General features: G+C 31.2%; 1 protein-coding gene across 1 annotated transcript in view; it reads right to left on the bottom strand.

Annotated features, from left to right (window-relative positions):
* Nucleotides 1-23,907, bottom strand: part of LOC126739042 (adenylate cyclase type 3) — a 1,002,544-nt gene that overhangs the window by 790,272 nt on the left and 188,365 nt on the right. The window contains exons 4-5 of the mRNA XM_050444560.1: nucleotides 4,231-4,380; nucleotides 3,633-3,748 (exon numbers count right to left, since the gene is read on the bottom strand). Of these exons, the coding sequence (XP_050300517.1) occupies nucleotides 3,633-3,748; nucleotides 4,231-4,380 (266 nt within the window). The remainder of the gene's footprint in view (nucleotides 1-3,632; nucleotides 3,749-4,230; nucleotides 4,381-23,907) is intronic.

The raw sequence follows: 23,907 nt of genomic DNA, 5'->3' as shown, positions 1-23,907 counted from the left end.
GAGGTTGATGGGATTTGAACCGGAGGAGCTGGGTTGGTTTAAAACCGGCCCAGGCCGAAGGAGAACCACAGACCTCATCAGATTCCTCGTCCTGAAGGAACAGGAGAGTGTGTTTCGGGTTGATAATATTTTGAATATCAGGGTCCGCGTCGAGCGCTTAAGGACTCAGACTTATGAAAATAGGAAACAGATTGGGCAGTGTCGTCGCTGCCAGGAATATGGCCATGTCCTGAGCAATTGCAACGCGAAGCCGCGTTGCCATAAATGCAAGGGGGAACACTTCTATTCTGAATGTGAGAAAAACAGGGCAACTCCGGCTGAGTGTTGTAATTGCGGCGGTGACCACCCGGCGAGCTATTGGCACTGCCCAAAAAATCCAAACTTAAAAAAAGTAAACATAAACAACCAAAAAAAAAAAGCTTCGCTGAGGCCTTGAGAAAGAACGACGCGGACTCTGTTAACAAGAGGACGGAGCCAAAGGACGGCAACAAAACATCATTGCAAATGAAACGTCCCGAGCTATCAATCGGTAACACAAATCTCTTGAACCTTCTTAGTTTGCCAGACGGGATTTTGGAAAAAAAAATTGATAATTTAATGGCAAAACTAGAAAAACTAAACTCTAACCCGGCTGTCAAGCTACTTCTGGGAGTCGAGGTTTAGTCACTTACGGTATCAGTTTACTTCCTTCCCAACGTGGTCAAATTCCCAATTCCCATCCTATTAACCACATAAAATAACCGCATAAAATCCCAATCCACCGTCAAAATCCTAAATCCACTTCAAAAAGTACCGTAAAGGACCGGTTACGTTCACACCTCCGCCCGACCTTATCTCGCTAACCAAAAGTTCCGCAATCTGAAGGGGGCGTGGTCTGCTCACAGGCTTGCGTCCAATAACATCGTACCCAGACCCTATAAATATATGCAACCAAACCTATCCCGACCAGTCAGTTCCTAACTTCCGAGCAAGTCAAAAGTCCAAGCACCTAGATGCGACCCAGAATGATAAAAAGATGGCGCCTAATCTCGACAAGGATCTATTCAAAAGACCGGCAAGAGCCACCATTGCTAGCCCGGATGAAATCAGTGCCCAGATGATGATGATAGTATCAAAATTCGTTCCAACAAAATGCGGCGCATGCGCAGCCCGATGGTTTTAAACGATTCAAGTCACCGCTCCAAAAACGATACCAATTAATGAGTTGGAACAAACCTAATGTTTTTCTATTTTTTGTACGTGACTTTCTCGGTATTTTGGTTTTTGTAAATATATTTTGGTTTATTTTTTGTAAGCAGCTATGCAAATATTAAATATGTGGTATATTATAATTATAAAATTTTAAAATGAAATATATGTACCTACAGGGTGTTCCAAATTCGAGGGTGACCATTGGAATCTCGGAAACCGTAAGAATTGCCTTTAAAATATTGTATCGCACTTTATTGAATTGGTTTAAAAAAACTATATCAAATACAGAGTATTTTATAGCTTCAGTTTATATACAATCAATTTATTTGGAAATCTCAATGATATATCTTTCTCTCTTACACTCATGGAGTTCTTATGGGAAGTACTAGAAGGAGTAATCGGACATGTAAGTGCGATACCTCATTTGAAAGGCAATTGAAAATACTTTTTTAAAATGGGAAAATCCAATATGGTGTCCATAACTAAAAATAAAGTTGATGATGATCGAAAAAAAAAACGAAACGTCGGAATATTTTTTTTTTGCGTCATGTTGTAATACATAAAAAGTGGCAATAAAAAACTGTTTTTAGTTTCTCGATATCTCTTGAAATAAAGTCGGTAGAAGATAAAAACGATTTTGACAAATTTTGCTCCGGAAGTATCCGGAATTTTAAAATTTTTTAAACGTCATTTTATTAACTTCAAATTGCGCAACTTTGCCTCCATTTATTCGACCCTGTAACTCTTAAGGTTTCTGAGATTCCAATGGTCAACCTCGAATTTGGGACACCCTGTACATACTAATTATTTACTTATTATGTAGACTTAATATAGATACCAGGTGCATACAAAGTTTCTTAAATTTAGGCACTTTTTAAATGGAATTTATATTTTTCGTTATATACTAATAATAAAGTTAGTATGTATCGGGTGTACTGTTTCTCTACAAAAAGGTAAATAAAAAATAGTACACAGTTCATTTGCCTCTCAAGCATCAACAAATCCCTTAAATTCAATCTATAATATAAAATTCTCTCTCCAAAACTGGAGATGCTTCCGAATAAGGCTCTTTGTTTTTTATAGATTTAAACAGTGCACCGCTATCTTCATAAATATTCTCTCTAAGGGTAACTATCTATGACAGAAAAAAGCTAACTTTTTGAAATACCCTATTTTCCTCATCTGAATCGTTAATGAAATCGATATTGAAAATTTTAGTTCCGAAGTTCGTCAGTTGAATACTTCATACTTGTAAATAAGCATAGAATATTAGTCCAGTAAGAAGTTTTATAGGTGAACTATTATATTTATTGATTTATTGTAACAGGTCCTGTTTTTTTCTTTTTAATTAAACTGCACATACAAATTCTAAAAAAAATTGCTAAATTTATAATTGTAGTAGGGGTAGGTGGACATCTTTCTGATCCTATCAGCGTAACATCAGGTCTCCCTCACGGAGCGCATACATCACCCATATTATTTAATTTATTTATTAATGATATAGTTAACTGTTTCCTGTCTAGTCAGTGTTTGATGTTTGCAGACGACTTAAAATTTTGGAGGGTGGTTGGTAGTATTGTGGATCAAGAATTACCACAAGCAGATATGGATCGCTTAAATGATTGGTGTGAACAAAACAATCTTTATTTAAATGTTAAGAAATGTTGTGTTATTAGTTTCACTCGCAGGATCAACCGGTTTCAATCCAATTACTTCATTAATAATGAGCCACTGAATTATGTTGCATCGATTAGAGATTTTCTATAAAAGCATCAAAATTGCTAGGGTTTGTTATGAGAAACTGTTCATATTTCTCAGTCTCTTCAACAAGAATGGTTTATTGCTCCCTAGTAAGAACTATATTGGAGTACTGCTCTGTAGTTTGGTCTCCATACCACCAGATTCATATCGATGCTTTAGAAAGAGTTCAACATAAATTCCTGAAATATTGTGCTTATGGAACTTTAACTGTTATCGAGAACCATGATTATTCTTATATTGAAAGTCAATTATCTATTCCGACACTGTCGCAACGCCGTAATATTTCTGGTGCTAGTTTTATATATAAGATCGTTAATAGGCTTATTGATTGTTAAACAATTCGAATATTGATGTGTTTAATATAAGTTCCTTAATGCATCTAAAGAGGTCACTTACTTCATAATTGTGCATAAAATTTTGTATTTACATTCTTGCATATAAATTATTAAGGTTGTTTCTAGTATATGTAGTATAGGTGTTTTTTACTTTAGTATTAATTTTTTAATTAGGCTTAGATTATGACAGTTGTTTATGTAAATATTATTGCTTTGTAAAATTTACAGTTAATGGGGTTTTCCCGTATTATAAATAAATAAATAAATAAATAAATAAGTAAATAAATAAATAAATAAAAAACTCTCCTGTTAAAACTGAACAATAATTAGGTAAATTAACGTTACCTGACGTTCTCGTGCCGGCTCATGTAAATTTTCTTAAACTGACTGTCTGCCTGATCCAAATCTTGCCTCATTTGTACCGCCACGTGTTCCGGTAGGACCGAAAGTAATAGCCGTTCCTACAAAGTAAATAAAACTATGTTTACTTGCTGCGGGGGTTATGTTTTAGGACACATGTTAATCAATAAGGCAACGATGTCGTTTTATTTAATGAAATCCGGGACGTAAATGGGCTTTTTGCTTGTAGTAAGTAATTTTTATGTCTAGGCATGCTTTTACGAGGGTGAAACGTACTTGTATACTAGTTACTTTAAAATTATTGTTACATTCCATAAGAATTATGGATAAATTGTCTTTTTAGAGTAATTGGGACCATTATTTGAGCCCGAATCTTGTAAAGGTTCACGTTTGCTCAAGTAGTTCACGCAGTTATTTAAGTGCTTTAAAAAAGATGACTACTGATTATGTAACTCAATTGAATATTTTATAATGCATAACTTTAATGGCTATGATCGGTACTTTCTGGTCATCATCAATATCATAAATAAGGATAAATGAAAAACGTATTTATATTTGAATACAATTCTAATAAATCTCTTACTTGTTCAGCGCTTTGTTCCTCAATAACCAGTTTAACTTCTAAAGATTGTCTCGTTTCTAAAAAGGCCCTTCTCTGCTGCTTGTCCTCCACCAGGTAAGACGTAAGTCCAAGAATGTTCGATGTCAGAAGTAATATTAAATTTGACATATACTAGAAAGAAAAAAATAATAATTAGATATGAGTTAGTGATGAATGAGAAAAGGATACTAATTAAATCTGTTTACATAGACTTTTCTAAAGTATTTGACAGAGTCAAGAAAACTTTCTTTTTAATACATTGAAAGCTTTGGCAACGATGAGCTTTATTTTATATTAACATTAAGACATTCTCTTTACAGAAAGGATAGAATCAGTAAAAAATTTTTTCATACTGATTTACTACAGAGTAGGGTTCTACGGAACCAATCAGTATTTAGGATTTTATTTATATTAAGAAGGCGTTAAAATGTGTCGAATTAAGTGATGATATGATTTATCAAGTCAACATTTTTCTTACAATCCTGCATGTTTTTACTATTGTTGACTTGTGAATAAAAATAAAATTGTTCAGACTAGTTATATGTATAATTTTGACGACCTGTATATTTAAATATGCTTATTAATTAGTTATTTATCTTATGCTTTATATTCAATTTATTATGCTTTGTAATCACTTTAAGCTTATATATTCTCATGTAATCTATTGTTTAACAACTCTTTGTCTCGTATGTCTTGTAAGTTGGTCACACCCTCTCATAATAAAAGTTTTTTTTTAAAACACCCTCATGTTGGAATTTATTAATAATTGCGTGAAAAAGTTTCATTCGAATCCTTTGGGAGTTTTGGAAGTTATAGTCGTTTATATTTTTCTACATCTAACACTTCATTAATTTTTTACCAAAAAACTTTCATTTGTAGAGATTTGCAACCATCTAAAATCAATTTAGATATTTATTATCTTTTATAGAAAAAAGTTTTATCCAAATCCTTTGGGAATTTTGGGAGTTAGAGCTTTTTTCATTTCTTTAATATTTGGCTTTTTAATTAATTTTCATAACAAAACCTTAGTTTGTAGAGGTTTGAGACCATCGTAAGTCGATTTAGGTACTCATTGTTAATATCTGGACAAAAAATTATTAAAATCCCTTGGGAATTTCAGGAGATACAGGCATTATATTGATTAAATAACAGGGAGCGCGGACTATAAGTTGTTTGTGTGAAGTTATCCATAAAATGCCAGCCATAAAGTTACCGCTCCGCGTGACCGGCCTACTATTTGCGTCAGGCCGGATATTTTTAAAAATCTAAGGAAATGAACATCATCTGTAAAAAATTACGTAATAGTATTAATTTTTATCTTTTTTATGCATTAAAAAATGAATTTAATCTTAAAAAAACAAGCGTACATGAGGACAAATAATATTTTTAAGGTTTAATATTAGTTATTTGATTTTAATAATTTTTGTTATTTTATGCTGATGAGTTCTTATAATATTATGATATTTTTTCTTTCGATACTTTAAAATATATATAAATTTAAATTCTATCTGATAAATAAAAAAAAATGTGAATGGAATCCAGTTTTTTTTCGAGATTTTGTATTACTTGGTGCCCTCCTATTTTTATGCAAGTCAGAGTTCAAATGTTTTGTTATAATAGGAGTTTTTGAGACACTTTTAAGTATACACTAACACAAGTTAAAATAGTTGCCACCCCTTCATAACCCCTAAAAAAAATTAAATTTGGACAAAATCACGATTTTTTCAAGAATGTTCGTTATTTAGTGCCCTCTTACTTTTATGCAAATCAGAGTGCATGAGTTTTGTTTTATTAGTGATATTTTTAGGTATACAGTAACATAAGTTTAGATAGTTGCCTATAGTTGTTACAAAATTTAACACCTGCGACAAATAAGTTTGAAGATCCATGTTATTCTAAGACAACATCAGTGCATTTATAAAGGCAAAACTAAAATCGGCTACTACTTTTTTAAAGATTGGCCATTTATATTTTAACGACAAAATATACGTCTTATAGCTAAAAAGCCAAGAAGCAATTGTCGCACCATCATGACAGGCCGATACCATTTCAAAAACAGAACAAACTCTATTATTATTTGGTATTTAAATAACCGTCATAACCGAATAACCGAATAACCATCATGGGTGATTTTAACGTTCACAATATCAACTGGCTGCGCTTCTGCAACAAGAACGACGATAAAGGACGAGAAGCTGAGCTATTTGCCACCATATGCGGGCTTACGCAGCTTGTGGAGGAACCTACCAGAATCCCCGATCGAGACGGCGAGTTCGCGAGTCTCCTAGATCTGGTCTTGGCTTCAGACCCAGACTCGTACACAGTATCAGTACATGCCCCTCTAGGAACATCGAACCACAAATTGATAACAGTCTTTTGCCAGTTGGAGGTTAAAACGCAGGATCCTCCGATGCCGCGGAAGGTATGGCACTATAAATCAGCAGAGTAGAACCATCTTCGGGAATTTTATCGCTCATTCCCTTGGAAAGAAGTCTGCTTTAGAACCAATAACATCTCAGAATGTGCAAACCAAATTACAGAGACGATCTTGGCAGAAATGGAAGCTTATATCCCCTTTTCTACTAAATGCGGATCAAACAACGGTTCAACCTGAATTGCAAAAAGGCAGTAAACACTAAAAACGCAGCATATTTATGGGGTGATGGCGGTTAATACAGCAATACGAGCGGTTAATCAGCAAGATAATTTGATTAATCAAGATTATAAGAGGGTAGATATGAATTTTACTGTTGCGCATTCTAATATACGATCGATGAATACCGGATTTGACGAATTTTCAAATTATGTGTTTGATTACGACTTTGACATTTTGGGACTGTCAGAAACGTGGTTAACTCCTGAGCATGATAGCAGTAGCTTCAAAATTCCTGGATACAAACTTATTAGGAGAGATCGAGTAGGAAGGGGTGGAGGCGTAGGGATGTACAGTCAACAAAATTGAAAATGTCCCTCGCTCCGTGGCTCTTTACCCATTTACACGTAATTTAAGCACAATTTGGCTACACTGTATGAATGAAGAAAGTATAGCGGCATTTTTCGAAAATAAGTAACGGGGGCTGATGCGGGGGCAGCTTATGCGATCGATCCCATTATAACATTGTGTGTAAGGTACCATTGTAAATTTTAAGATCTATTTTTAAGGAGGGTTTTTCCATATTAATTGGCGGCATGGGGATCTAGGTAAAATGTATAAGGTGGTAATTATAAATAAATTTGATGGTAAGTAGTATTGTACTGTCTTTTGTGTTTATAAGTGCCTCGAGTCTATTTATGCGTTTATTTTTTTTTTATTTTTTAAAGTGTTTCATGTAATATTTTTTCATAATGCCAAGATTGCCTGGACAGAGGGAGAGTATCATGGAAACTCGTACTAGAATTATTGTTATGCATGAGATGGGTGCCACCTTACGAGAAATGGCAATGGCTACGGATCTTTCAGTAAGTTTTTTTTTGTATGCATTTCGTTTAAATTTTTTGTTAGGTAAAATCTATTTAAACTAAACTATGAAATTTGTCAAAAATCTTTAAAAATTCTCTTTAACTTTCATTAAAAAAAAAGGTTTGTTTTTATACGGAACCAACTTTTTTTGATATCCCGAAATAAGCTAATAAATTTAATAGATCAAAAACGAAAATTATTATCTCATCGTCCCGGGAATCTATTCAAATAGGAGTGATTTCGAGGGTAATTTATAATTTTTTCATTAAATTTTTTATTTAGAAAAATAGCTGAAAATTACATATCTTAAGTTTAATTTATCGATAGATATCTAAAAAAGTTATAAAACTTACCTATACTTTTTAACAAAGAAAAATATACATGTTATTGGGTCTATCAAAATAAAAAATGTTTTTGTTTTATTTTTAAAGTAAAATCATTTTACATTTGATTGATTGTTTTTTTTGAGGTAGTATTTTTTAAATCCAAGGAACCCTTATACAGGGTGAGTTTTTTAAAGTGTTGCAACGCGATATCTTAAAAACATTCAAGTTTTTTCTAAATATTTAAAAAACGAAGGTATAGTTTTTTTTTTAGATAATAAATAAATTTAATGCAGTACCATACCCTAAAAAAAGTATTTTTAGGGTATGGTAAACTTTTTTCTCAAAAACGGTAGTCGAATGTAGTATAGATTGGCGATTTTGAATTTTAAATTTAATATCTGACTCACTACTGCACCAGTTGAGGGTTAAGGGGAGTGGTCCTATTAAAATAATATTTAGTCCAAAACGCACCGTGAGCCAATCCACTACCTATTTACCGCATTATTTGTATCCATCTAGTATATTTTTATATCTGTATTATTATTGTATTTATTATTATACCTGTGAATGGGTTTTTTATGCCAAATTTAAGCTTTACCTCGTTAATTATATTTATTCGATTTAGTAATATGATACATATGTATATGCATTTTACGATATTAGACTGAGCATTGACATAAGGGAGCTTTGACATAGGTAATTTAAGGTAAACGAAAAAGAAGAGAAGAATTCTATCGCCTGCTCTTATTATAATTTAAAATAATTTTGTCTCTTCGCGCCGGTTGTTATTTTTAAATATGAAGGTTTTATAAGAGTCATAGCAAACATTTTAATCTGAAATATTTTCACTTTGAAAACTTTGTCAATATTTTCGCTTTATTTGCTTTTCACCATATATTAAAAAAAGTTGTCATAGAAATATATTTTGACGTAACGCTCTGAATGTTTTAAAAAAACACCAACAAATAATATAAAATTATATTATTGTTAAGAGACGCTGTTACTGCTTTTTTAGTACCTACTTTATTAACTTATTCTTAATAATAAAATATTTACTGCTATTTTTTATCTATACCTATACATATAGGCCTCCCCTTTGCTAAACTGTTGTCACTAACCTAATAGTATAATAGATTTAGTCTTATGGATAAACTTCATGAAGTTCACTCTACAAAATATCTTGGAATCTATATTGACAAACACTTAAAGTGGGACCACCACATCCTTAGACTATCAAAAAATATTCGAAAACTAATATACAAGTTTTATGTGCTCAGGGAAATATTAAATAAAAAACTTTTGATTTCGATTTATAAAGCAATTGTGGAATCACTACTAAGGTATGGTCTAATTCTTTGGGGTGGGATATACCAAAACACATTGACTTCTTTAAATGTAACCCAAAACTACATTTTAAAAGTTATTTTCAAAAAAAACAAAAGATTTTCTACTGCATTACTTTATTCCAGAAATATTTTTGATGTACGCACATTATACTGTTGGTCGCTCTGTATATATATTCACAAGTCGAATAAATTTAAGAACTTTGTTAATCATCAGTATCAGACTAGATTAAATGTAAATAGACACTTATCAATTCCAACTGTTGCCACTACTATGAAATTAAAATCAATTTTTTACCACGCACCCAAACTGTACAACTTATTACCACCATATATTAGACATACAAAAGCTGTCAAAAAATTTTGTAAAATATCTGGGGATTACATTTATGATCATTTACATGTATTTAAAAAACTACTTACTGTTAATTAATTTTCATATTTCATAGCTTTAGGCATTCATACATGATCGTGAAGGATTTTTGTTTTCTGATGTTTAATTATTTATTGGGTGTTAAATGGAAACTTTGCAATAGTTAGTGGATGGGACATATTTTGTTTAAATATTTATTTTTATAAAATTGTTTTTGATTTTTTTGCACATACAGGTATTTGGTTACCTAGGTGCACCTTAAAATGTACTGATTATAATTATTGGATTTTATTACACATACTTTGTAAAAGCTTATATGTAATATATCCGATTGATTGATTGATTGATTGATTGATTGATATTTATTTAATTAATTAATACTAATTACTGCATTTGCTTTTAAACAGGTCAAACAAGTTAGACGCTGGATCCAACGTCAAGAAACAGAAGGGCACGTAGAAACCAGACAACATCCTGGAAGGAAACCTGTATTGACCGAAAATATGAGAGAAGCTATTGTTACCCAAGTAAGAAATAACCCTTTCACAAATAGCCGGGTGGTCAAAGAAACCATGAACTTGGATGTTAGTATGCAAACAATTAGGAATACTCTTCGTTCAGCTGGAATAAATTGTAGACGACCAGCCAAAAAGGCCAAATTAACGGTCGACAACGCAGAGCGAAGGCTTAGGTTTGCTCAAGAAAATATTGACCGAGACTGGTCAAATGTGGTATTTACCGAAAAAACGTTTTCTTCGGACATAAGGTCCCATCAATTAGTGTGGAGACCTACAAGTACCAGATATGATTCCCATTATGTCCAAGAAACTGAAAAAAGCGGGAGAATAACATTGTCATTATCGGGTTGGATGACCCAAAATGGAGCCGGAATGCTGGTAACCACGCCACCCCAAATGAATTCCGCGGACTACGTGGACATTTTGGAAAATTCTTTTCTGCCTTCATACAGAATATTATATCCGGCTGGACCAATATCCTTTATGCACGATAATTGTCCAATTCATACCTCCCGTATGGCGAGAACATGGTTTGAGGAACATTAATTCCATGGCCATCCAGAAGCCCCGACTTAAACCCCATCGAAAATTTGTGGGCTGAAATGGTAAATTCTTGGGATACTTTTAATCAAGGCCAAATTAGATCGAAGGAAACGTTACTAGCCCACGCTCAAAGAGTTTGGGAATCTTTCAGAGGGAGACCCGATTTTAGTAATTACGCGGGATTAATGCGGAAAAGGCTACAACAATGCATTGACGCAAATGTTTTTTATACCAAATATTAATTAAGAAGCCATACCAATACCAAATACACCCTGTGATATTAAATAATTATTATTTAAAAAAAAAGGTGTAAGTTTCGAAAAAAACACAATACGTAGGCTATTTAAAAGTTTAAATAAAAAAGTATTTTTATTGTAAATTTAAATTGTAATTATACTTACTAAAGCTTGTTAGGAGTAGTGTTGAATGTTATTAAGATGTTATACTTAAAGAACTGTAATTTGTCATTAAATAGGAAATAAAATTTTCGCTTTGAAACTGACCTTTGATCCATTACTTATACGTTTTATAAGGTTTAAAAAAAAAGTAAATGAAAAAAGATACGGGACTACTACAATTAAAGTTTAGTAATTAAAGTTAACTTCGCTTCGATAAAAAAAATATAAAAAATAGTTTTTTATTCAAGAAGAAATCACGAGAGTGCCTTTTTTACAAACGGAAATACTACTTTGTTCATCACTTTAGTAAAAAAGTGTGCTTTACTCATGAGAACCACATAGATTTTTTTCTACCTCTTACCAAAATATAGACATAAACAATTTAAAATATGGATTTGCCGAACAACATTTTGGGTTAATCGAACAAGTGGGGACAATTTTGAACAGTTTTTGTAAAAACAATGTCCACTTAACTTGATAATGAGTAAAAAAAAAATTCAATAACGCAAACTAACTTTCTTAATATGCAACTTTTACTATACGAGTATAGGCAATTTTTGATATATCAATAAACTTCTTTTGACGAGTTCTACATCCTGTATTTTTATATAGGTATACTTATAAATAAAATGTGAGGAAAAGGAAACAAAAATCTTAATTTTTTTCCCATATTATGGCAGTACTTAGTACAAGTACTTAGTTTTACGCTGGACAGGGTATTCCAAAATAAGTAGTTTTGGTAGTATCTCAGCTCGTATTACGTTATTAATGCTAGGAGGCGGTGCTAACCATAGCGCGCTATTTTTTATGAAACCTTTAATGCCTTAAACAGGTTTGAGATCGCGTTTTTCATTTCCTAGACACAGGATGAAAGAGAAAAATCTCAACATATACAATATATACCTATCGTTTCTGCTGTAGCACTTAAAGTTTCTATTATTATAATGTTTCCTTTTTTTATGATTACCTATATTTTGGTTTACACTTACTGGTTGCTGCCAGAATTAAGAAAACTATTATTTTATCATAGAATTACATCTGTTTGTTTACTTATTTTTAAATCCACACCATATATTTAAAAATAAAAAAAAGGTATTTTTTTAAATTATATTATTTTATACAATAACGCACACTTTAAAAGTAAAAAACAATTTAAAATTTGGATTGGTATTTTTATTTAAGTTGCATTTTATTTTTCAAATGTTGGGTGAGTAATATAAAGTAATACTTTGATAAAAAAAAATTCAAAGAAAACATCGATTAGGATTTTTATGTAATGCATAAAAAAGTAAAAACGATTTTTTATATTTATTTTGACAACAAGCACCATTTGACAACAAAAATATAGGTTGTGAAAGATCAAGTAAAAAAATAAGAATTTGGAGTTAAGAAATATAGTGTCCCAATAAAAAAATAACTGAAGGTAATTTCTCAAAAGTGATGAACCAAACAGAATTTTGAAGAGCGTATTTAGCCAACGTATAAAACACTATAGCGCATTGTCCTAAAAACTTTACATAAGGAAGAAAAACAAACTGATTGATTTTTTTTAATATCAGCTTGCACAGCCACAAAAATATTCGAAACGTCCCATTGCAAAAACCCCATCTACTGAAAAATGAGTTCCGTCACCTCTGCCTATCATAGAGTAATTAAAAGTATGAGAGGGTTCAATCCCATAGTGACAAGTAGGCATCATCTTTACCCTAAACTCGATTGCAGCGTGCGGTTGCGGTCTAACCGAACTAAAATAATTGACATTTGTCACAGTCGGTAAAATAGTCTACTGTAATACCGATCCGTCATAGAAATCTGCCTGTCATTTCTATGACGGATCGGTATTACAGTAGACTATTTTACCGACTGTGACAAATGTCAATTATTTTAGTTCGGCTATTCAAAATTTTAGAATGGCGCGAAATTTAAAAATGGGTCAATACCATTAAATCAATTTTTAACAGCGTAAAGGCTGTGAATCTCGATCACAAACTCTAAAAAATTATGAAATAGTGCAAGTGTATTAATTTAATTTTTGAAGAGGCTAAGAGTGATAATGTTTGTAATTTAAGTTTATTTTATACATTTTTTAATTGAATATGTTAGTGTTTTGACATTAAATTCATCAAATCTACTTTTAAGCTGTTAAGTTAATGCATTTAGGCCCTTCAAAAAAATAAATCGTTAATTGCACTTTTTCACTGATTTTTAGAGAATGTGAAAGAGATTTTACAGCCCAATACGCTATCAAAAAAAGATTTAATGGGTCAATTATGTAAGACAATATTTTAGAGATTAAGTATAATATATTTAGTCCTATTTTGAGAATTAAATGCTCGATACTAACAATGTTAATTTCACTGTTATCAACAAATTAACAAGGGTAGGGGTAGAATTTAAGTCAATTGTAAAGTAAGTTTATAATTTATTGTCTTAAAATGGATCCTGATACAATTTGTTTTTGTGCTGCTTTAGCACAACACTCCATGGTACGTATTTTGCTTTTTACATTTTACATTTTGAGGATATGATACAAAAATTACAATTTATCAAATTTATAAATTAATTATTTACAGACATAAGAACTATAATTCTCAAAAATATGCCCTAAAAATTTTACGTTTACTACCTACTTTTTTGTACAGAGGGTACCCAAAAATGTTAGGAGAGTGGTAATATATAAAAACTAATCCTGTAATTAAAATATTCTTTATGAAGAGTATGATATTAAAAATTAGTTGACACTGATGTATACCCTTAATTCTAGATGTCATCGGTCCTTTTTCTTAAATATTCAAAGAGCATCCCTGGATCTTACTCCCACCTTATCGAGGTGAGGTACCTCCTTGTTTCACTTATTGTGCTTTTGGTACTTCCTAGCAGCAAAGCACTGATGATACCTTTCGTCAGACCTAGTAAAAAGTGGTCTAGCATAATTATGTTCATTCTTAACATTATATTGAGATTGCTGGATTATGATAGCAGGTAATAAAGTCAATGTATCTTCCCAAGGTACTTGTGCCTCAACCAGTACTGGGGCATTTTGAATAATACTTGGGCCAGCAATTGGGAGAGCACACTTTCTTAAATGAGTATGTATAGTACTAGTAAATGAAATATCCTCAAAATGGTCTTGACATAAATAACACCTTGTTGAGGTTGGGCTTAAACCAAGTATTTTAAACCATTGGGACCTCCTAATAATGTCACTTTCAGGAAATTTAAAGAAAATTTTATTTTTGTATGAATCTTCAATAGGACAATAGTATGTATTAGAACAAGTGGGTGCCTTGCATTTAAAAATTAATTTTCCTGGTGATGACATTATTAGGGCAGTTTTAAAATGGTAAACAACAATTTTAGGTGACCTACAACATGGTGAAAACTATTTGATAAAAAAAATTGCACTTACCCCATCCTAGGGATCTGAAACCACACAATAAAACAACAAAAAAGCTTCTGCCTACCTATATGATGAAATTACACTTTAATGACTTTAAGCTACATTTTTAACTATTTTTTGTTGAGAAAAAAACAAAAGAACACACCCAATGGACGCCCAAATAAAAAGGAATAAGCAATGGCGACGATCGATGATGCGAAGGTGGGTGATGGCAAGGAACGAAAGAAAATCGATAATAATAATGACAATTATGACAGAAGTTGGCCCTCGATGCCGTCTAACCGAACTAAATATCTTAGGTTAAGGTTTAAAACTTGATGATCAATTTAGGCTACCTTTCAAACACTCTTTTAATATTCATTTCTCTATGCTGCCTATTTATACACGAATAAACTCGATCGATACTCTACACCCTACCGCCCGCCGTACGCTACCCCTTTCAGTTAAAAGCCATGTTGCCAAATTGTAAGGCAACGAAGTCCGAGAGCAGATGCGAGGGACATTTTCAAATTTGCCGACTGTACATTAAAAACAAATATAAAAATGAAAATATATATTTTAATGTAATTTCAGCTGATTTTGAATATGCTAGCATTAAACTTAATATAGATAAAAGATCAATTCTGTTTACAACTGTATATCGTCCGCCTTCATCTAATGCGGATCATTTTATTGATTGGTTAGAGGAAATATGTAGCTTATCCTTGCCATTTTACGATCAGGTTATCTTTGTTGGAGATATTAACATTGACTTTTTAAAACAACATTCACCGAAAAAAAAACTTGAAAGACTCTTAGAAATTTTTAACCTAAAACAGGTTATTACAGAACCTACTCGAATAAATTTTGCTGCAAATAGTTTCAGCCTCATTGATGTTATTATAACAAACCAATCATCAATCATAAAAAAATCAGGTTCAGTAAGTATTTCGCCAGACATTTCAGACCATAATATGGTATATACTGTTTTGGATTTTGCCAAGGGACGTGATACTGTTAAATACATCCAGTATAGAAATTATAATAATATAAATCGGGATTAGTTTAACTTAGATGCAGAACAGCTACCATGGGATAATATATATTATACACAAGATATAGATAAAAAGATTGACATATTTAATAGGAATATATTATTTTTAATAAATAAACATGCTCCGCTATTATCCAAAAGGGTAAAAGAAAAACCGTTTACGCCGTGGATTACAAATAATATTAAATTTCTTATGAAAGAAAGAGATAAGGCTCATCGTAGATATTTGAAACAAAAAACTGAAGCACACCTCCAGTACTATAGGCAAATAAGGAATTTCACTAAGCATGCTGTTGCGAGGGAAAAAATCACCTATTTTAACACAATGTCACAAAAGCATGGAAGAGAATTTTGGAATGCTGCAAGAAAATTAAACCTTGGCTGTAAGAGGAATTCTGGCTTACCAGACAAGTTTTTAAATGCAACTGCTCTTAGGAACTATTTTTCAGGTTTAAATACTACAGCTGATACAACTTCAAATGAAAAACTTAATTTTTATAAAGCTAATAGGTATTTTAACGCAAGGTCTTACCTAAATTTTACACAATTGGATGAGCCAACATTAATTAAAATCATTAAAACAATACACTGTAACGCGTGAAGGTAATAGGTGAAGATTCCATAGGCTTAAAAGATCTAGAAATGTGCCTACCATATCTTACAAAACCATTATTAAATATTTTAAATAGCTGCTTATTACAAAATGTTTATCCTACAATTTGGAAAAAAGCTATTTTGAAACCTCTAGCAAAGGTGGCTGATCCAAAAGGGTTTAAAGACCTCAGACCCATTAGTATACTGCCTCTGGTTTCTAAAATTTTAGAAAGGTTTGTGCACCAACAAATATGCAGCTTTATCGATTTTTACAATATCATCCCGGACTGCCAATCGGGTTTTAGAAAGAACTTTAGCACTACCACGAGTCTAGTACACCTTCTTAATAACTGTACGATAAATGAGAAAAAAAGGAAATAACATGTCTTGGATTATTGGATTTTAGTAGAGCTTTCGATACTTTAAACCACGAAATGTTACTAGCAAAGCTTTATTATTTTGGTTTTTCGAATAACGCGATTGATTTCTTTAAGTCATATCTTAATAATAGAGTGAATTGCGTAGTAATCAATTGATTTGAATTAGGCTTCTACAACTGAAAAATCAAGTTATTATCCTGTATCTACCGGTGTTCCCAAGGGTTCTATTTTGGGGCCGTTGCTTTTTTCATTGTATGTTGCAGATATGAAATCCTGCATAAAGTACTCAATGTTACAACAATATGCTGACGATTCCCAGCTGTATACTTTATTTTCACGTGAAACTCTACCCATAATAGAAGAACAATTTAATAAGGATTTAGAAAATATAGATAACTTTTCGTGCGACCATAATTTGAAATTAAATTCGTCTAAATCATGTATAATTTTTCTGGGTGGTGGAAAGAACGCCCTTAATGCAGCAACAACTTTAAATGCAAAAATTCGTAATGAGCAGCTACCAGTAGTACGAGAGGTCAAAAACTTAGGAGTATACATTGATAGCGGTATTTCATTTCAAACACATATAAAGAATAAGCTCAAAATTGCATACATGCGCTTAAGAAAACTTTGCGGCTTAAAAAATCATTTACCTCCTAAAACTAAATATTTTTTATGTAACACACTTGTTTTATCCTTATTTGATTATTGTGATGTGGTATATTCGGATTCATTGACTGAAGACTCCGCTTACTCAATACAAAAACTTCAGAATTGTTGTATGCGTTTTTCCTACAAAATTCCATTTAGAACTCACATTTCTCCTTATTTAAACAATAACTTAATTCTAAATATGAAAAATCGTAGAAAATATCACATGTATTCCTTTGTGTATAAAGTTATAAAAACTAGGGAGCCATTATATTTAGCTAACAATTTTACAAATTTTCTTCATGAGCATAACACTAGATTTATAAATTTATTTAGAATACCATAACATAGAACAGCAAATTTTCAAAAATCTTTTGTTTTTGTCGCCTCTCAACTTTGGAATAGACTTCCGGCTAATTGCAAAAGTTTTCCGTTTACTGCATATAAAAAATATATTCGTAATAAACTGCTTGATTCTCAAAAAAACAATACTTATTCTACAATAAAAATTAAAAGAGCTGAGCCGCTCGATCTTCTATTGCTGTCTACTTATTATTGTTATAAATATTAATTAATTTACCTTTCCTGCATATCCAGAACCCCCGCCTGCTTCGCCTTACTTAAATACTTAAATATGATACTCAACGCATGCATGTCTCGATTAATTAAGAAGATCTTTTTTTTTTTTTGCTTTTTACTTTTAAGGTTTTTGAAGGGCTATGCCACACATGTTCTATCTTATGATGAACCTGTGTAAACGGTTCTCTATAATCGAGGCATGGTCCTATTTATCATGTATATGGTAGGTTGTACAACATATGTATATTATTATGCTACAATTTTGTATATGATTATTTATTTACCTTCATGATGAATAAATTTGTTTTGAATTTGAATTTGAATTTGAATTTGAATTTGAATTTGAATTTGAATTTGAATTTGAATTTGAATTTGAATTTGAATTTGAATTTGAATTTGAATTTGAATTTGAATTTGAATTTGAATTTGAATTTGAATTTGAATTTGAATTTGAATTTGAATTTGAATTTGAATTTGAATTTGAATTTGAATTTGAATTTGAATTTGAATTTGAATTTGAATTTGAATTTGAATTTGAATTTGAATTTGAATTTGAATTTGAATTTGAATTTGAATTTGAATTTGAATTTGAATTTGAATTTGAATTTGAATTTGAATTTGAATTTGAATTTGAATTTGAATTTGAATTTGAATTTGAATTTGAATTTGAATTTGAATTTGAATTTGAATTTGAATTTGAATTTGAATTTGAATTTGAATTTGAATTTGAATTTGAATTTGAATTTGAATTTGAATTTGAATTTGAATTTGAATTTGAATTTGAATTTGAATTTGAATTTGAATTTGAATTTGAATTTGAATTTGAATTTGAATTTGAATTTGAATTTGAATTTGAATTTGAATTTGAATTTGAATTTGAATTTGAATTTGAATTTGAATTTGAATTTGAATTTGAATTTGAATTTGAATTTGAATTTGAATTTGAATTTGAATTTGAATTTGAATTTGAATTTGAATTTGAATTTGAATTTGAATTTGAATTTGAATTTGAATTTGAATTTGAATTTGAATTTGAATTTGAATTTGAATTTGAATTTGAATTTGAATTTGAATTTGAATTTGAATTTGAATTTGAATTTGAATTTGAATTTGAATTTGAATTTGAATTTGAATTTGAATTTGAATTTGAATTTGAATTTGAATTTGAATTTGAATTTGAATTTGAATTTGAATTTGAATTTGAATTTGAATTTGAATTTGAATTTGAATTTGAATTTGAATTTGAATTTGAATTTGAATTTGAATTTGAATTTGAATTTGAATTTGAATTTGAATTTGAATTTGAATTTGAATTTGAATTTGAATTTGAATTTGAATTTGAATTTGAATTTGAATTTGAATTTGAATTTGAATTTGAATTTGAATTTGAATTTGAATTTGAATTTGAATTTGAATTTGAATTTGAATTTGAATTTGAATTTGAATTTGAATTTGAATTTGAATTTGAATTTGAATTTGAATTTGAATTTGAATTTGAATTTGAATTTGAATTTGAATTTGAATTTGAATTTGAATTTGAATTTGAATTTGAATTTGAATTTGAATTTGAATTTGAATTTGAATTTGAATTTGAATTTGAATTTGAATTTGAATTTGAATTTGAATTTGAATTTGAATTTGAATTTGAATTTGAATTTGAATTTGAATTTGAATTTGAATTTGAATTTGAATTTGAATTTGAATTTGAATTTGAATTTGAATTTGAATTTGAATTTGAATTTGAATTTGAATTTGAATTTGAATTTGAATTTGAATTTGAATTTGAATTTGAATTTGAATTTGAATTTGAATTTGAATTTGAATTTGAATTTGAATTTGAATTTGAATTTGAATTTGAATTTGAATTTGAATTTGAATTTGAATTTGAATTTGAATTTGAATTTGAATTTGAATTTGAATTTGAATTTGAATTTGAATTTGAATTTGAATTTGAATTTGAATTTGAATTTGAATTTGAATTTGAATTTGAATTTGAATTTGAATTTGAATTTGAATTTGAATTTGAATTTGAATTTGAATTTGAATTTGAATTTGAATTTGAATTTGAATTTGAATTTGAATTTGAATTTGAATTTGAATTTGAATTTGAAGCCTCCAGAAATAGCTGCAAGCGAATTATTGATGAATGCAAAGAGAGTCACAACAACAGGATCAAAAACAAACTACTAAACTGCCCAAATGGAACAAGATCTTTCTGGTCGGTATCGAAAGCCGTTAGTCAAGGATTTGCTAAGTCGGCCTTGCCACCCCTAACAGCAGATGATGGTTCTATCGCGGTAACAGCAAGGGAAAAAGCCAACTTACTGGGTAAACTCTTCGCGTCCAATTCTACTCTACACTCGCAAGGCAAAACACCGCCATATTTGCCAAGGGTGAATTCATCGATGGGAGAAATTTCGTTTCTCCAACGAATTATAAATAAAATTCTTAAAAGCGTAGACACCAACAAAGCTACTGGACCCGATGGAATTCCAGCCCTAATACTAAAACGTTGTGCAGACGAATTGACTCCTCCCTTATGTGACTGTTCACGGCATCGTATAAGCAGGGCCAATTTCCAACAAGCTGGAAAACTGCTCGAGTGCAAGCTGTACCCAAAAAGGGTAAGAAGACAATGCCCTTCAATTACCGCCCGATTGCACTAGTTCCAGTAATATCGAAGATTATGGAGAAAGCAGTCAACCAACAACTACTAAGATATCTGGAATCATCTGGACTAATCAGCGATCATAAATACGGCTTCCGAAAGCTTAGATCCACCGGCGATCTTCTGGCCTACGTCACACACTTGTGGACGGATACCATGGAGAAGCACGGCGAGTCCCGCTCAGTCGCTCTTGACATTTCCAAAGCATTTCACAGAGTGTAGCATGAGGGAATACTAACCAAGCTCTCCTCAATCGGCATACAAAACTCATTATTGAATTGGATCAAAAGTTTTCTTGAACAACGAACAATCCAAGTAGCCGTCGATGGACACCTCTCCGACAAATTTTCCGACAAATTTAACATTAACGCTGGAGTCCCTCAAGGATGCATTCTATCCCCCACCCTTTTCTTGGTATTCAATTTTCAATTCAATTCAATTCAATTTATTAATCTCGCACGCGTCCGTAGTTATTCTCTTTTTTGCTAAGTCTTACTGAGATCAAATTGACCTATATAAGTAATTTTTGTTATACAGTATTTGTAAAGTTTGTTCTAGTGAATAGTTAACTTGAAATTCAGGTCTAGCTTCTAAGTTTCAAGCAATTAGAACATTAAAGATAGTCAATGGATTCCCATTGTATTCCGATATACTGAGATACGTACATACCTACAATAATTATAACAATACATGGGAATTTTTTGGCCGTCTCGTCGCATCGCACACCTGTAAAATATCAAATTGTAGTGCAGTGGTTTTTGGATTTCAAGGTATTTATTTTGGTTAACTCTAGTGCGGTATATTTGGTTTTTTGGTTCGATATGCCTTCTTCATCAGACGATTGTGATATTTGCCGTAAGAATGTGGGAGACAACGATGAAGCTCTCTGTTGTGACCATTGTGAAAAATGGTCACACAGAGAGTGTTTAAAGCTAAGTAAAACGGCTTTCAAGAAGGTGGAGCGATCTAATTCCTTATGGAAATGTAATAAATGTTCAAACCCGTCCAGAGATGCTACAGAGTCTAAAGACACATATACAATAGCCAACGTAATGGCTAAGCTCTCAGAAATGGAAATTAAATTTAACAAGCTATTTGATAAATATGAAGAGCAGGTTAATATCAATGCAGAACTTAAAAAAGAAATCTATATCATGAAGAGGCAGTTGAATAAAAGAGAGCAACATGAATTAAAGAATAATGTTGTTATACATGGAGTTCCCTTTAAAAATAATGAAAATGTCGCTGAGATTGTCAAGAAAATTGCTAATGTACTAAAAGTCCCTCATAATAAAGTCCAGAAAGCCTATAGATTAGGAAGTACCAAGCAAGAGAGAAGTTCGTTACCAATTAAAGTTGTTTTTGATGATCCAGAGCAAAAAAAAGAATGGATGATGAATAAAAAAAACACAACTGTAACGACTGATAAAATAATTGGATAAGTTAATCAGCCGGAACCTATATATATAAATCATGACCTCACAAAACAAAACTTTGAACTGTTTAAAAAGGCGAAACAATTTAAAAATTAGTATAAGTATTTGTGGTGTAAGAAAGTAGACTCGTCTCAGGTTTAGAATCGACTATATTGATCAGATAGAAAATACATATACATTTCGTTAACAATAATATTAATTGGTCTTGATCTATTAACCTACATCAGTGTTGCGACCTAGATTTGACGTTGGGTTATATTTGTTGATACTAAATAGTTCATATAAAGATAGCACCACATCTTTCCCCTTTTAAAAGAATGGCTTTTATTTTGGGCAAAGATAAAAGACATTCGTTTTAAATAAAATATTTGCCCGTATTTTGAGAAAGCTGTGTTGCTTTGTGAAATACCGTAATTTTTTTTTTTTTTTTTTTTTTTTTTTTTTACTTTAAAGACTTACTCTTAAAATATTTACAAATTATTATCACTATTACCATAATTATCCTTACACTTATACGTCACACTACTACGATAAATACTTTTATAAAATAATGTTTGCGAATAAGTTATTTACAATGTGTGAGTATATGTCAACATATAATATTACCATACTAATTCTGTTTAATTTGTCGCGACATTAGATTTATATACATACATAATACGTCAATTTTCACTAGCACAGTATTTGTGTACTCTGTTTTTATGCACAGTAATTACTTTCCCCTTTTTCACTTTTCACTGTACAATTTACCCCACTTGTACTTATAACTACAAAAGGGCCGTTAAACCAAGGATCAAACTTCGTCCGATTTTCTTTTTTAATGACTACAAAGTCACCTGGGTGCAGACTAAGGCTTTGAGAAGTTCTATCGTACTCTAACTTGCGCTTATCTTTCGCTCTGATTACAAAATCTCTCGCTCGCTGTAAAGAAATTTGAAGTTTATGACGAACTTCTTGATAAAAGGCATCAATATTGTAAATTGGGTCAATATTGTTTGTCAAGTCAGAAGTAAACTCAGGATTTCTTCCAAAAACTAGCTCAAAAGGCGTATAATCATGCAAAACTCCTGGGGTTGTATTAAAGCAAAATGAAAAATATTTAATATACTTGTCCCAATCTGTCCAAGAATCATTAATGTACGACCTTAAATAGTCATTTAAAATTCTATGATTTCGCTCACAACCTCCGATGCTTTGGTGGTGGTAGGCTGTCGAAAATTTGTGATTTATTTGTAGTAGATTGGTCACTTTTTCTAAAACCTCATTCTTAAATTCAGTCCCTAGGTCAGTACGAATCTCTTTCATCGGTCCATATACCAAAATAAAGTTATCTACTATTGCCTTGGCTACTGTTAATGCTTCTTTATTTTGTATAGGCGCAATGATAAGATATTTCGTTAATTCGCATTGCATGGTTACGGCATAAACATTATTGTTATCGCTTTTTGTAAACGGGCCAATAGTGTCTATGCATACAATATCGAAAGCTCGTTGCGGTGTTGGCGTAATGACCATGGGTTCCTAATGATTAATTTTGCTTTTGTTTACCTGGCATTTTTTACAAGTTTTTACATAGTTTGCAACATCACGTGACATCTTTTTCCAACGAAATTTGGTTCTTAGTTTTTTCAAAAGTCTCTTTTGACCGCAGTGACCGCCGCAAATTGGGTCATCATGATACTTCGGAATAAGTTTTTGTTTTTCATCCTTGTCTATTATAAGTTTTGGGTCGTGGTATAAAAATATTTTTAAATTGTGTAAATAGTCTTGTCCTAGTAATTTAAAATCTTCAAACGTGCACGTACTAAATATTTCATCATTTAATCTTAATTTTAATTTTTGCAAATTGTTTTCACTAGCCATTATTCGAAGCTGAGACAATATTTTCCCTAAAGAAAAATTGCCATTAGTGAAATTCATTTTGCTTTCAGCGCTGATTTTATTTTTACCGTGATTT

Source organism: Anthonomus grandis, chromosome 8 (assembly GCF_022605725.1).
Source record: "Anthonomus grandis grandis chromosome 8, icAntGran1.3, whole genome shotgun sequence".
NCBI lineage: Eukaryota > Metazoa > Arthropoda > Insecta > Coleoptera > Curculionidae > Anthonomus > Anthonomus grandis.
The sequence above is the reverse complement of the archived record's forward strand: the minus strand, read 5'-3'. Positions and strand labels throughout refer to the sequence as shown.